General features: G+C 52.2%; 1 protein-coding gene across 2 annotated transcripts in view; it reads left to right on the forward strand.

Moving 5' to 3' along the window:
* The window catches only part of LOC144156012 (uncharacterized), a 49,896-nt gene extending 38,838 nt beyond the window's left edge, over positions 1-11,058 (forward strand). For both annotated transcript variants that reach the window (XM_077687772.1, XM_077687773.1), the window contains exons 3-4: positions 188-509; positions 7,127-11,058. In XM_077687772.1, the coding sequence (XP_077543898.1) occupies positions 188-509; positions 7,127-7,285 (481 nt within the window). In that variant the 3' untranslated portion in view covers positions 7,286-11,058. The remainder of the gene's footprint in view (positions 1-187; positions 510-7,126) is intronic.
* The last annotated feature ends 1,502 nt before the right edge of the window (positions 11,059-12,560 follow it).

A 12,560-nucleotide genomic window follows, 5' to 3' on the forward strand; every position in this document is an offset into this window, starting at 1 on the left:
CCTCCGGACTCCCCGAAGCTTTACATTACACGAGGAGCCGCCAGGTTGCGTAGACGGAACTAGCTCGCAGTTTCTCGCAAACGCTCGGCGATAGAGGAAAGTACGGCATGCGCGCAAGTTTGGCCGGGAGGCGGTGTACCTGCGGCGGCTTGGGGGGCCTTGCCAACTCGTCCTCTTGCTGGCGCAGGCGGCGCTCGCTGCGTCCGGCGGGCGGTCCGAGCATGACGCAGTCGTCGGACCGCATCTGGGACCTGCTGTCCACGTCGCCCGTGCGCGTGCGCAACTTGGAGCAGGACATGGAGGCGCTGCGCCAGTCGCGCCACGACAACCCGTACCTGCAGCAGCAGATGGAGCGCTTCTCGCTTCAGGACGAGCCAGCGACCGACGAGCGCCAGCTGCTCTTCCCGCCGGACGACTTCCGCGATCTGCACAAGCACCTCATCCGCAGCCCGCCGCCGCAGTTCCCACAGGACGTGGCGCACTTCGTCTTCCCGGGATCACCGCCGCCGGTACGGCGCCTATGCCCTCTCGCGTCCCGCACCTACCTGGCTGCTCACGGGTGGGCGGCATTTCTTTTAAGGAAGCCCCGCGAGGACAGCGTTCGGCGGACAGCCGCAACTTAACCGCAGCGGCTATGCCAGGGCCTCATCTATCTGGCAGGACATAATTTCTTCAAGAGCTCGACAATGAGCGGGAACACGAGGAAGAAGCGGGACGAAGCGTTTCGTCCTCTTCTTTCGTATTCCTAGCCACGTTCTTAGTCGCGCGTTTGAAGAAACCTTGCACCTCTACCAGCTCACGTACCAGGCTTTCCATTCCAACTTCCAGCTTAGTTTCCGAGTTGTTCAGAACGTAACACTGCGCTGTAAAATGACACTATAGAAGAGGGAGCAATGTCCCGTTGTGTGCTGCCTTCACCTTGTCCTTCGCTGTTTGTGCGATTTTACAGCGTTCATTCTAACCCGTAGCTTTATACTAGAGCGCCCCACAGCCAGCCTGTAGCCCGGACACGTTATATAAGAATTCAATTGTCTCTCGCGCTCGCCGCACTCCCGCCTCCTTCACTCCAAGCTCGAAAAGAGACAACAAACCCACTAACCGATATCGCTTCAGACCTTACCGGGAAGTTTAGGGTGGAATTATTTTATGCGAAGGAAAGTAAGTTTACCTTGATTGGATCCAGATCCTAAAATACTTCTATGGGTCACTTTCACCTGAACGGCCAATCGCTGCACCAAATAAGAGAATTTCACAAATTACAACTGATAACATATCGCGCAATGGTAAAACACCATGCTCAGGTGGCATATTTAACAGCTCTTCTATCACGTCGAACCGTGTGCTGGGCATTGCCACGGGCCCACCTGGCCAATTTAGTGGTTATGTTTGCTCGTTCAGGCACGTTGCGGCGGAGCAGAACCACAGGCGTGCGTAAGATTTCCCGCGCGGGATGACATGCACGCGCGCGTGCTCGTAAAACACCCGTTCGTCCCGTACGAAGGATTCGATAACAAGGCCGCTTCAAGCAGCGACGAGCTGGTAGTCGGATTTCGTGTTTCCCGTTCGTTGCCGTCTACGATAGCTGATCTATGGTAACGGGAAGCGCGAGATGGGACTACACAGCGTGACACTGGTCATGTGAAACGGCCATGTTACTGAGTCGGTGTTGCATGCACAGGTAAGTTTTGCATGTAAGTGAACCGTAATTTTAACGCCTTTTGGGTATCCGAATTTCATAGATGGGCATATCATCGTGGATACCCGCTGTTTTTTCACCGCTTTTCCGCAGCTGAATTACCCTGAAGGGTTTAAAGGGGTTCGTGCATGCGTACGTACGTACGTACATACATACATATATACATGCATGCATGCACACATACATACATACATGCATGCATGCACGCACACACATACATACATACATAAAACGCCCGTGTGTACGAGATTTCGGCGCACGTTAAAGATCCCCAGGTGGTCAAAATTAATCCGGAGCCCTCCACTACGGCGCGCCTCATCGCCTGCGTTGCGTCGGCGCGTTAAACGACATAATCAATCAATCAATCATACATACATACATACATACATACATACATACATACATACATACATACATACATACATACATACATACATACATACATACATACATACATACATACATACATACATACATACATACATACATACATACAGCGAATCAGAATAAGAAATGAGGCGCTCGTTGAAAATAACACAGAAATAAGAGTTGGCAGTCAAGAAAACCTCGGAAAGCAAAGGGGAGGATGTGGTAGGTCATTGAAAGAGATAAAGAATTTGGAAAGAAAGAAAGTGGAGAAGAAATGCCCGCCAGGTGGGATTCCAAACCACGACCTCCAGAATACCGGTCTGGTGCGATAACCACTACGCTACCGGCGGGGCGATTTTCCCCTCCACTTTCTGGGGTATTTATGTTTAGGTATTTTTGTTTCCTGTGCTTGGGGGTGGTAGCCAGCGCCACTCGGACTACTCAGGGTGAAGGGGACCTTCTTTTTAACCCCCGGTCCGTGACTCGAGTGTCTACGACATGTCGAGAGTGATCGACCAGCGTTGAACCCTCTTAAGCTTCCTATGGCACCAAGACTGCCAAAACAGAGGCCCTCGCTATGCATGTAGCGAGGGCCTCTGCATGCATAGCTCCACTTTCTTTCTTTCTTTCCAAATTCTTTATCTGTTTCAGTGACCTACCACATCCTCCCCTTTGCTTTCCGAGGTTTCTTGACTGCCAACTCTTATTTCTGTGTTTTTTTGCAACGAGCCCCTCATTTCTTATTCTGATTCGCTACATGCATAGCGAGGGCCTCTGTTCTGGCAGTCTTGGTGCCATAGGAAGCTTAAGAGGGTTCAACGCTGGTCGACCACTCTCGACATGTCGTAGACACTCGAGTCACGGCCCGGAGGTTAAAAAGAAGGTCCCCTTCACCCCGATAGTCCGAGTGGCGCTGGCTACCACCCCCAAGCACAGGAAACAAAAATACCTAAACATAAATACCCCAGAAAGTGGAGGGGAAAATAGCCCCGCCGGTAGCGTAGTGGTTATCGCACCAGACCGGTATTCTGAAGGTCGTGGGTTCGGATCCCTCCTGACGGGAATTTTTTCTCCACTTTCTTTCTTTCTTTCTTTCCAAACTCTTTATCTGTTTCAATGAACTACCACATCCTCCCCTTTGCTTTCCGAGGTTTTCTTTACTGCCAACTCTTATTTCTGTGTTACATACATACATACATACATACAAACATACATAATGGCTTGTGTGCGTACAGAGAGAGAGGGACAGAAAGGAAAGCCAGCGTCAGAAAAGTCAAGGAGTGCATGGTGAAGGGGCAGCAAATCATTGTTTTCGTGAGGAAATAGAATTATCGGGAAATGTTGGAAAGGCTGATTAAGCAAGAGTAAGATATTATTGAAGAGAAGTCTCGAAGCCAGCGCCTGTAAAACCAAAACAATGGGGAAGTGGAGGGGGTAGGGTGGTGTTGAGGGATAAAAGGAGAATACGATGGTGGGGGTGGTAGAGGAAGCAGTAGTAAAGCGGAAAGGCGGAAGGGAGAATGGAGAGTTGGATATGGAAAGGCAAACTCGAGAGTGGGATGGAAGACAGCGGAAAAGGGTTGGGTCGGGGAAATAGAAGTTGGAGGGGAATGGCTAGGTGCAAGCGGTGGTGTACGAACGGAACATTGGGGACCTCAAGCAACACCGAAGCGAGTAAAGGATAATACGCGGGGCTCAATGGTACGGGAGGAAGGAGAAGTCGTAGAGCACTGCATGGGCCCGGGCTGAACCGAAAGCCCGGGCCCGAAGTCGATTATCGGCGGGCTCTCGCCCGCAGTTTATGTATGCCGTATTTACAAAAATAATTGTTTAGAGTAAAACTTGGTTTTAAAGAGCTCGCTCTTAATCACGTTTCTTTTGTTTTTGTTTACTATCACTTCTACGGTTACAAAGTAGTTTGGTACTCCCAATAGCGGCGGTTTTTTAAAAAAACTACCCACGTTGTGCATGTTTTGCTCGTGTATGTAAATTATAATCAATTTTTTCACTAATAATTGTTTTTTGGCCCATTTTAACTGTAAAATTATTTTTTGTGGGATTTTACGGGAATGAAACTGGGAAGCAGTGGTGACACCAAAACATGGCGGGTGAGCGCGGAAAATTTCAACTGCCTTAGAGAAATGTGTAGATCCGCGGAACTCCTTCCAATTTGAATGACATTTGAAATTTCGAAGGCCATTTGACTCAAATGTCCTTTCAAAACTTTCGTAGCACAGGTATAAGCTAAAGCACGTGCCCTTCTTAGCCCTAACTTTTTGCATTTCAGTTCATGACGTGCTTGTACAGACCAGATGCTCCATCTGATTGCCTGCTACAAGGACACTCAACCAAACATAATAAACAAATTTTCTTCAGCGTCTAAGCCAGGGCCTAGGCACACACACCCGCCCTCTCCCTGGGATTAAAAATAAATGACTGGGCACGGGCCGGGCCGGGCCGGGGTTTGAAACGACGGGCCCGGGCCGGGCCCGGGCCAGGCTCACTTATGAACGCCCGGGCCCGGGCCCGTGCAGTGCTCTAGGAGAAGATATTAGGTGAGGGGAGAGATGGGAATGGTAATAGAAAAGGCTGGAAAGTCTAATAGGTGGTGATGGGAATGTACGGGAGAGCGGGAAGAAGGAGGGGACGTAGACGTTGGGGGAAGGCCAGGTAGGAGGGCGAGAGGGTTGGGAGAAGAGAGGGTTACACGAGCATGAGGACCGAGTGGATAACGAGGGGGAGGTGTATAGATGAAGCAAAGGCGGAAAGGGAGTGTAGCAGATAAAGGATAAGACGAATTGGAAGAGGAGGGGGGGAAGTGGTAGAATTTAGAGAGAGGAGCTGACGGGAGGATGGAGAGCGTGCAGGAGAGGATATGGAAAGGGGCAGCAGGGGCGGCGAAACGCTCTCGTATGTTCGCGTCATTTGCAGCGCGGCAAGCAGATACGCGGCCGATTCCCCCCCCCCCCCCCCCCCCCCCCCCCCACACACACACACCTTGTACAAGACACGCTATTTCCCTAGCCTCGAGCACAGCTCTTGCCAGTTGTCTTCGGTCAGCTGTCGTTGATGTTCTCGAATTAGTTTGTATTGTTGCCGAACTCTTATGAGATCGCGGTGTCCTTTTCCTGGTCTGTATTAGCGCGTGAGGTGCTGGGCACGCTGCCACTGATTGGCCAAATGGTCGTACATGGTCAGTGTGTCTGTCGAACAGGTGGCATCTTCCTACGAGGTTTGCGCAACATTTTGGATGTGCTTAACACTAGAAAAGTAGGTTGCTCGGTCTGATAGATGAGGGAAGGGGTCACGAAAGGCTCGGAAGAGGCAGTGGTTGGGAAAGTGTAATTTTTGCAGAAGTGCAGTTGCCCGGTGGTGTCGGTGAGAAAGATTGTGAGCGTGTGGTTATTTATTTCTATCGCGTCTCCCAGGGGCTTTCACGGAGTATCCATCGTTGCGTAGCCCATGTTGTGCTTCTTGCATTGAAGTCGCAACCAAATTTTTGAGATACTGATGCATTAGATGGGTGGCTCACAGGAAGAGTGTGTTGCAAGCGGAGCCTGCAGTGTTGGGTATGTAACGTACTCGGACCCCGCAATTACATTTGCATGTAACTGCGGGGCTCGAGCAGCGGAATATTTTGTAGCCGTATGAGAGAATTTGTGGCACTTTCGTTGTACAATCGTAGGTTTTTCCATCATTGATTGCGAGTATTGCTGCGTATGGGTACTTTACGTGGTGATTCTTGAATTGGTTCCGGTTGAGCTATTAGGCTGTTTACATGCATCAAGGCTGTTGTCTGTGTTATGCGGGTTTCAAGCAGGATGCGAATTTTGTTAATGTTGTCTTGTAGGGTTGCACGTTCTTTCTAGGTGCTGGATCGGATTATTGTGGCCAAATGCACGAGTTCTGTGTAAATTTGGTTTTTGGAACGTGGGCGTATGCGTGATGCTTGACGTACGGGTAAAATTTACACCATCTTCCCGCGAGGGGAACCATGGGGTAGATGCGACGCATCGAGGGTTGCCGTTGCGTTTCCGTTATGTTAGCGTGGGGATTGCTGTTGTGTGTCCTATTTGCGCAGCATGTTCACCCCCGATGCGTCGCATCTACCCCATGGTTCCCCTCGCGGGAAGATGGTGTAAATTTTACAGGGGTGGCTGGTGCTTGTTGCGGTTGCGCCGACCATCGCGATATCAGGCCTGTTAGTCTCCATTTCAAATCATCGGCGGTCACCGGAGGATGTCATCGGAGGAGCGCCGGCGAAACGACTGAGCGGAGCGGCGCAGTTACCGCGTTTATATGTACGGTGAGGGGAATGAGAGAGCAGCGCAGAGCAGCCCATGCGCATGTGTTAACCCGCACCCACGCACAGCCGGCACGGCGACGGAGCGAGCGCAGCCGAGCGCTAACACGCAGATGGCACTGCGGTGAGAGCGGCGCTAGCGCCCAGCTGGCGCGGCGACGAGAATGGGGGAGGGATGCGGACGCCGCCGGACTACGCCGGAGGGACAAGGCGGGTGAAAGAGATGCGTCGCATCTAAAAATTGCCTGCAGACACGCATACAAGCACGCTAGCACTAGCGAATGTGCTTGACTGTGCGCATGACCTGCCATAACGATGAGCTTTTCAATGGGGTCGCCAGCGCCGGCGGGGTTTGTCCCACTCAGGTGCCACAGCTTTTGGCGGTTCGCGTCGTTTCACGCGACAGCGCGAGACACATGCACGAATGGTGCCGCCGCCGCCGCCGACTCTCCGCCTGGTAGACGAGCACATAATTAAATCGGCCGGAGTGCGCCTAAACAGGGAGGCAACCATGGAGCAAAAACAGTGGGCGGAGCGAGGCCGACGACGCATCGCACGCGCGCATCGAACCATGTGTCCTAAATTTACGTGTACAACTATATATAGTCGTGGCGATAGTCGTAAGGATCAGTCGCATGTACTTCTCCCGCTTTCAAGCGCGAACCTGTTTAACCTTGAATAAATGTTTCACCCCCACCATGCCAACCGCAAGCTGCAGTCGTGCATGCGATGAGCTGAGGACGTCGCGGCTCTTGCAGGAGGAGGACAGCCTGATGGAGCCCGACGTGCTGGGCCACTCGGGGCCCTTCTCGGAGCCTGTGCGCGAGATGCCGCAGGAGACCCGCGACCAGATGGCCTACCCGGACGACGTGCACCGCGGCCTCCAGGCGGCGCGCGCCGCGGCCACCACGCGGTGAAAGCCGTCGAGCCCGGGCTCTCCGGCCGCCGGCGAGCTGCACGGCGCATGTGTGCCCTGGAGCCGACGAACATTCCTGCCAATGATTGCCTCCCGGCTGCCCGCACGGGACAGCCCTCGGCGAGGAGACCCACGCTACGAGCCGGTCTGACCGGGTCCCCTCTGCAGGCTGTCCCCACAAACTTCCTTCGCAAAGCGCCCTTTGCGATCAAAATTGTCCAAAGAACCGCGAACATGAGTAACCGTGTCGGGGAGATTTCGGGAACATTTCGCGAACGGGAAACAGCGCGTCCACGAGACCGACCGGTGCCGTGCTCCGCCAGCGTAGTTCACAAAGGCCGCGAACAAGCAGTCTGCCTTGGTGCGCGCGCGTGGAGCCAAAGCGGCCCGACTAATGCCAGCTCGGCGGGAATGTACTGCGCGAAGCGCAGAAGCATTGTTGCGGGATACGTGGCGCCTGTGCTGCGGCCGCGATGTGTGTGTGAGCTTTCCTTCGGCCGCCCATCCTGGCCGAGGCGTCCTGTGAGCGAGGGAAATCGTGCCCGAGTCACTGGAGCGGCATGCGTGCGTGCATCGAGTGGCCTTACGGCTCGTTGGAGAGGCTGGTGCTAACGCGTAAAGAGAATGTGCTTGCAGACCGGGGAGGAACTACCCGACCGCGGGGTCACTTTGCAATACCTGTACAGTTAGCGGCTACGCGGAGTATATTCAGGGCGCACAGTGAAACGTTCAAAAACCGATACAAACGGCTACTTCGTTGTTGCTCACATATGGAGGGGGCTGTGGCGACGCCACCCCGCGCGGCAGTCTGTTGCTGTTATCTCGTTCTCCAAAGAAGCGAGTCTCGTTCGTTCAATGGCCCTGCGTAGAACACGAGTCGTCGCCCGCGCCTGTAACCATTGAAAGAGTGCTTCGGAGTAGCGCAGCCGTGTTGGCGGCGCCTGGCTCATCCATGCCAGGGAAGACGACATAGCGCGCTATTTCTGGTATTGCTGCAACCTTAGCTTTGTGTCAGCCGCCACGCGCCGCCAACCGACTGCGGCACTCCGAAGGCGCTCGTCTCCTGCAACGAGTATACTCGCAGTAGTTCGGCGCGCGCGCGTCCATCAGCGGCTTCTGTTGAGCGATCACTGAGAAGGAGCAAAGTAAAAGTTCCGCCGCGATCAGTCTTCGGTGTGTTGTACGACTGGTGGTGCCACCATACGGGAAGACTTGTATGCTTTTTTTTTAAAAAAAAAGGAAAGTACAGTTAAAACGACACAGGATTAAGAGGATAGACAGGAGCGCCGGCACTGCCGATAACATAAGCCTCTCAAAGTTATGGTCATAAAGAATTTTCGACGCATCGAATAGTTTATGCCACTCAAATAAGCGCTACCACTGATGCATGCATAGCTTCTCACAATTCTTTCAGTGCAATATACCAGTATTACGTTACCGTGTTTCACTTGTTTGCGGGCCTGCATGCAACATGATTCACCCCCTGCTCCTGCATATTCTTAGAAACGTCCGTGGTTATGCCTTGGCACAACGCCCTTGAATGACCAGCAGTTTCACTGATTAAGGTAATATCATTGATGAAGTCCAGCTTGGAGCAAAGCGCCGTCTGCACCGAACATCCTGCAATGAAGCATCCTCTAATGTCACAGGTCAGGTTAAATTTTTCGAGTTGAATAGAAGGTCGGTCATCGGCATTTGTGAAAAAATATAAATCCCGAAAACGGGCGAAAAACGAATAAAGGAACAACTCCGCCATATTCCCATTCAGTTCCAAATGATCGGTATTTGGCTCGGACTTTCTCCGTTAGATTCAGCGACTGGTCATTGGGGGGCATAGTAGCGATGAGTGAAATTTCTGGCCACCCGGTGCATACAGGGCACCCCTCCATGATGTTGGTGCTCTTGTTGCTTTGTTTATCTTATTTCATACGGCGTGTCACGCCGTCAGAATGTACTGGGACAAGGAAAGGATTACGGATACGCAGGCTCCGACCCCGAAGGAGGTGGCTTCCTGTGGATTTTACGTTCCCAAGTGAGAGTAACACTGAAAGTCCTGCGCCCGACTTAGCGTCAGAACCCAAATGACGTCAGCGTAAAACGGCCAGAGGCCTCACTAACTCCCCGAACTCCGTACGAAGCGAGGAAAATGAATCGGGGTGGAGCGCCCCTGCATAGCGTAAGTTTTGCCTCGACGTTATTTGGACAATACGCGCAGGTGCCGTGTCAGAACTTCAGCTGTGTCCGCTGAGTTCAGAGCCGGATATGAGGCGGCATCAGAGGCTGGCCACGGCGGTACATTGAAGCTCTTTTAAGTGACGCCCAACCGATCTCGCTTCAGAAGCCATGCGGCGCGAGTCGTCTGGGATACTGGGATACAAAGTCACTCATGGGGTGGGTGAAGTCGGGGCGTCTCCTGAAAAGTTCAAGCAGAAAAAAAGTCACTCTCTAGTCTCTTTTATCTGTGCGTGTATGTGTGTGTGCCACGTTCTGAGCGCAGAGAAAAATCTAGCTGTCTATACTCGCATGTGCCAAAGGAATGCGGCGTTCCTACAGAAGCAGGGCAGAAGCACAGGGCTCACACTTGCCGGCGCAGAAGGCGATGTGTTTTCAGACAGCCACGTCTGAAACTCGGTACTACCAAAACGCGTCGCAGTCGCCATCTGCATTGCCGGGGTAGTAATGAGCTGTTCGTGCGTCGTTTTGCCGTCGCTGGCGCAGTTTCTCGTTCGAAAGTTTCGCTGTCTGCCCCCTAGTGTGCACGTTCATGCTTTGTAAATGATATCCTTGAAGACACTTTGAACCCCCCTCATTCTTAAAGGAGCCATGAAGACAAAACACAAGTTGGGTTTATTAGAAAGACTGCTTAGTCCCGATAACAATAATACCAATATCATCACAATCTTCGAACAAATAACGGAGATATTAAAGAAAACGTGTGAAGCAGTCGCGACTCCCTAGCCAATTTCCCGCAGCTTTTCTATGACGTCACAGAACCTTGTTTGTGCGATTGGCGGCCGCCTAACTGACCTGTCGCGACAACAGATGACTGGACGTCTGTAATGGGGCCTCTGGTGCCATTTGACCGCATCACTTGAATGCTAACGTGCAGTTAACGCACTGAAAATTGTTTTATTGTTGGCCCGTATGACGTCATTTTTGCTCATAACACGTCACTGTGGCGCAAAATTTGAAAGTTTTTAAATACTCCTTGCTTTTTTTTTTCGTTAAAAAACATCTTTTGGGGCTGTAATGGAGCTGAGTGAAATACTGAATCCTAGTTCTTTCAAATTACACGAAGTTGTATTTTCTCTTCATGGCTCCTTTAAGAAAGCTGCGCTGAGAGCCGTTCTCTCAAACCCCTGCGATTTGCCTTAGTGGTCTAAGCCCCGAGTGTCATCACATTTCCATGGCCCCAACTAACCTCCCTCGGGCCAGTGAACCGTTGGCAACAGCAAAGTGTTCGTCAAACTGAGGCTTGCCTTAAGGCCCCTCGGGAAACGTGGCCAGCGGCGGCACAACTGCGCACCCCTGCGCACTTCTCGTGGTGGTTCTCAGGAAGGCTTGCAGCTGGTTCGATCAAGCGGGGCGTTCCTGCGAGCCGAACGAATGCGGTCACTGTCACCAACCGGTGTGGCCGGGCCCCCGCCTGCTCGAATTCCACGGTTGGCTCGATGGGCCGACACTGGAGCCGAACCTGTACATAGCGTCGTCGTCACGTCGCCGCACTGCTGCACCAGTCAAGGTTCTTCCGAGCTCGCCGAATAAAGAGAGTTTGTTACCTATACGTTCGTGAGTACCCGTGCCTCCTTTTACGGGCAACCACCCGGTGGCCACACGGCCGCCTGGGACAGTGGCAGGCATGTCGGATAAAATTCTATTGCTACGCCGCTTCTGCACAGTATCCAAACATCCTCGTATTTCTTGTCCCTCGTCCTGCTACGAGAGCTACGCTGCAGCCGAGGGATTATTTGCTCTTACGAAACACTGCTCGCGCTCAAAGCGAGCGAACGGCTCCCCGGCCGTTGCTGTCCAGCTTTTACTCTAATGCCGCTCCGCTTTCTCGAAAAGAGACTTTTTTTTTTGTCTTTTCCTTTACTCCATCATTCCTAAGGCATGCACTTGCAGGTTTTCAGTTCTCGGGGCCTGTATTTTTGTTACTACTATTTACCTTGCTTTCTAGCGAGCTATTTGCGAGCCGTGTTTGGACGAACACTGGCCCGCAGCAGCGAGATGTCTGGCTTTCGTATAACGTTTCATCCCAGGCGCGCGAGGACGAGACGAGCGGGTTTGGTGTTTTACCCACGCGTGGCAGAGATAAGGCTTCAAATTTCGTTCCTGCAGAGCTTTTCTCTAACTAAGAGCGCATTTTGCAAAGCAGCTACTATTATTTGCTCCTGTAATTCGGCTCTGTTCGGTCAATGTTAACCTGCAGTCTCTCCTCAAGCTTTTCCATAAAAGTGAATAAATCATTCAATGTGGGGGTTTCATCTGCCTCCACGTACCGCGCTGCGGTGACGGGGCTCGCGAGGATGTCGCGGAAGGGTGTAGCGAAATATTTTGCCTTGGTGTGGGCGAGGTGTGAATTACAGGGGGAGGCGACCTGTCCTTTACGGAGAGTGCGTTGTCCACACGCATAGAGACTATTGAGGCCAGGCAAAGCCAGATGGAAGCTAGACAAAGCCAGACGGAGGCTAGCATGGCGGCCAAGCCGAATGCAGAACCCGCCGAGACCCTCGCAGTTACCGTCAACCCCACCACCACAAATACTCAAATACAGAGTAATTCATCATGGAGGGGGACCATAAAGAAGTCAAAATATGGCAGTGGAACTGCAGAGGTTTCCGCCATAAGCGGGAGAACCTGCAGCTCCACGTTCAAAATTTGGACAACTCCGAGGCCCCAGACATTATTGCTCTACAGGTAAATCTAGCCAGAGTTAAGCTTAGAAATGACAAAGCTCATGAAATGTCGGGAATGCAAAACCCGCGCGTAGCAGTCTTGGTTCACAGGAACCTCACAGCTATTGAGCACAAGATGGATATAAGTAGGCGTAGACTGCCTCCTCGTCGAGATAATACCACATACGAGAGGGAGCTGTAGTTTATTCTTGCTTAATGTATATAGCTCCCCAAAAGAGCCCCACCCCCTTAATCCTCGAGGCCATAAGCAGGACTCACCGACTCTGCGTAACCAAACCTCTGGTAGTAGCGGGAGACTTCAACGCGTGCAACATGAGTTGGCGATACCGAAAGAACAAGAAGGGAACCGCATTGTGG

The sequence above is a fragment of the Haemaphysalis longicornis genome, unplaced genomic scaffold (assembly GCF_048455015.1).
Source record: "Haemaphysalis longicornis isolate Haplotype H1 unplaced genomic scaffold, Haemaphysalis longicornis Haplotype H1 scaffold_1, whole genome shotgun sequence".
Taxonomy (NCBI): Eukaryota; Metazoa; Arthropoda; class Arachnida; order Ixodida; family Ixodidae; genus Haemaphysalis; species Haemaphysalis longicornis.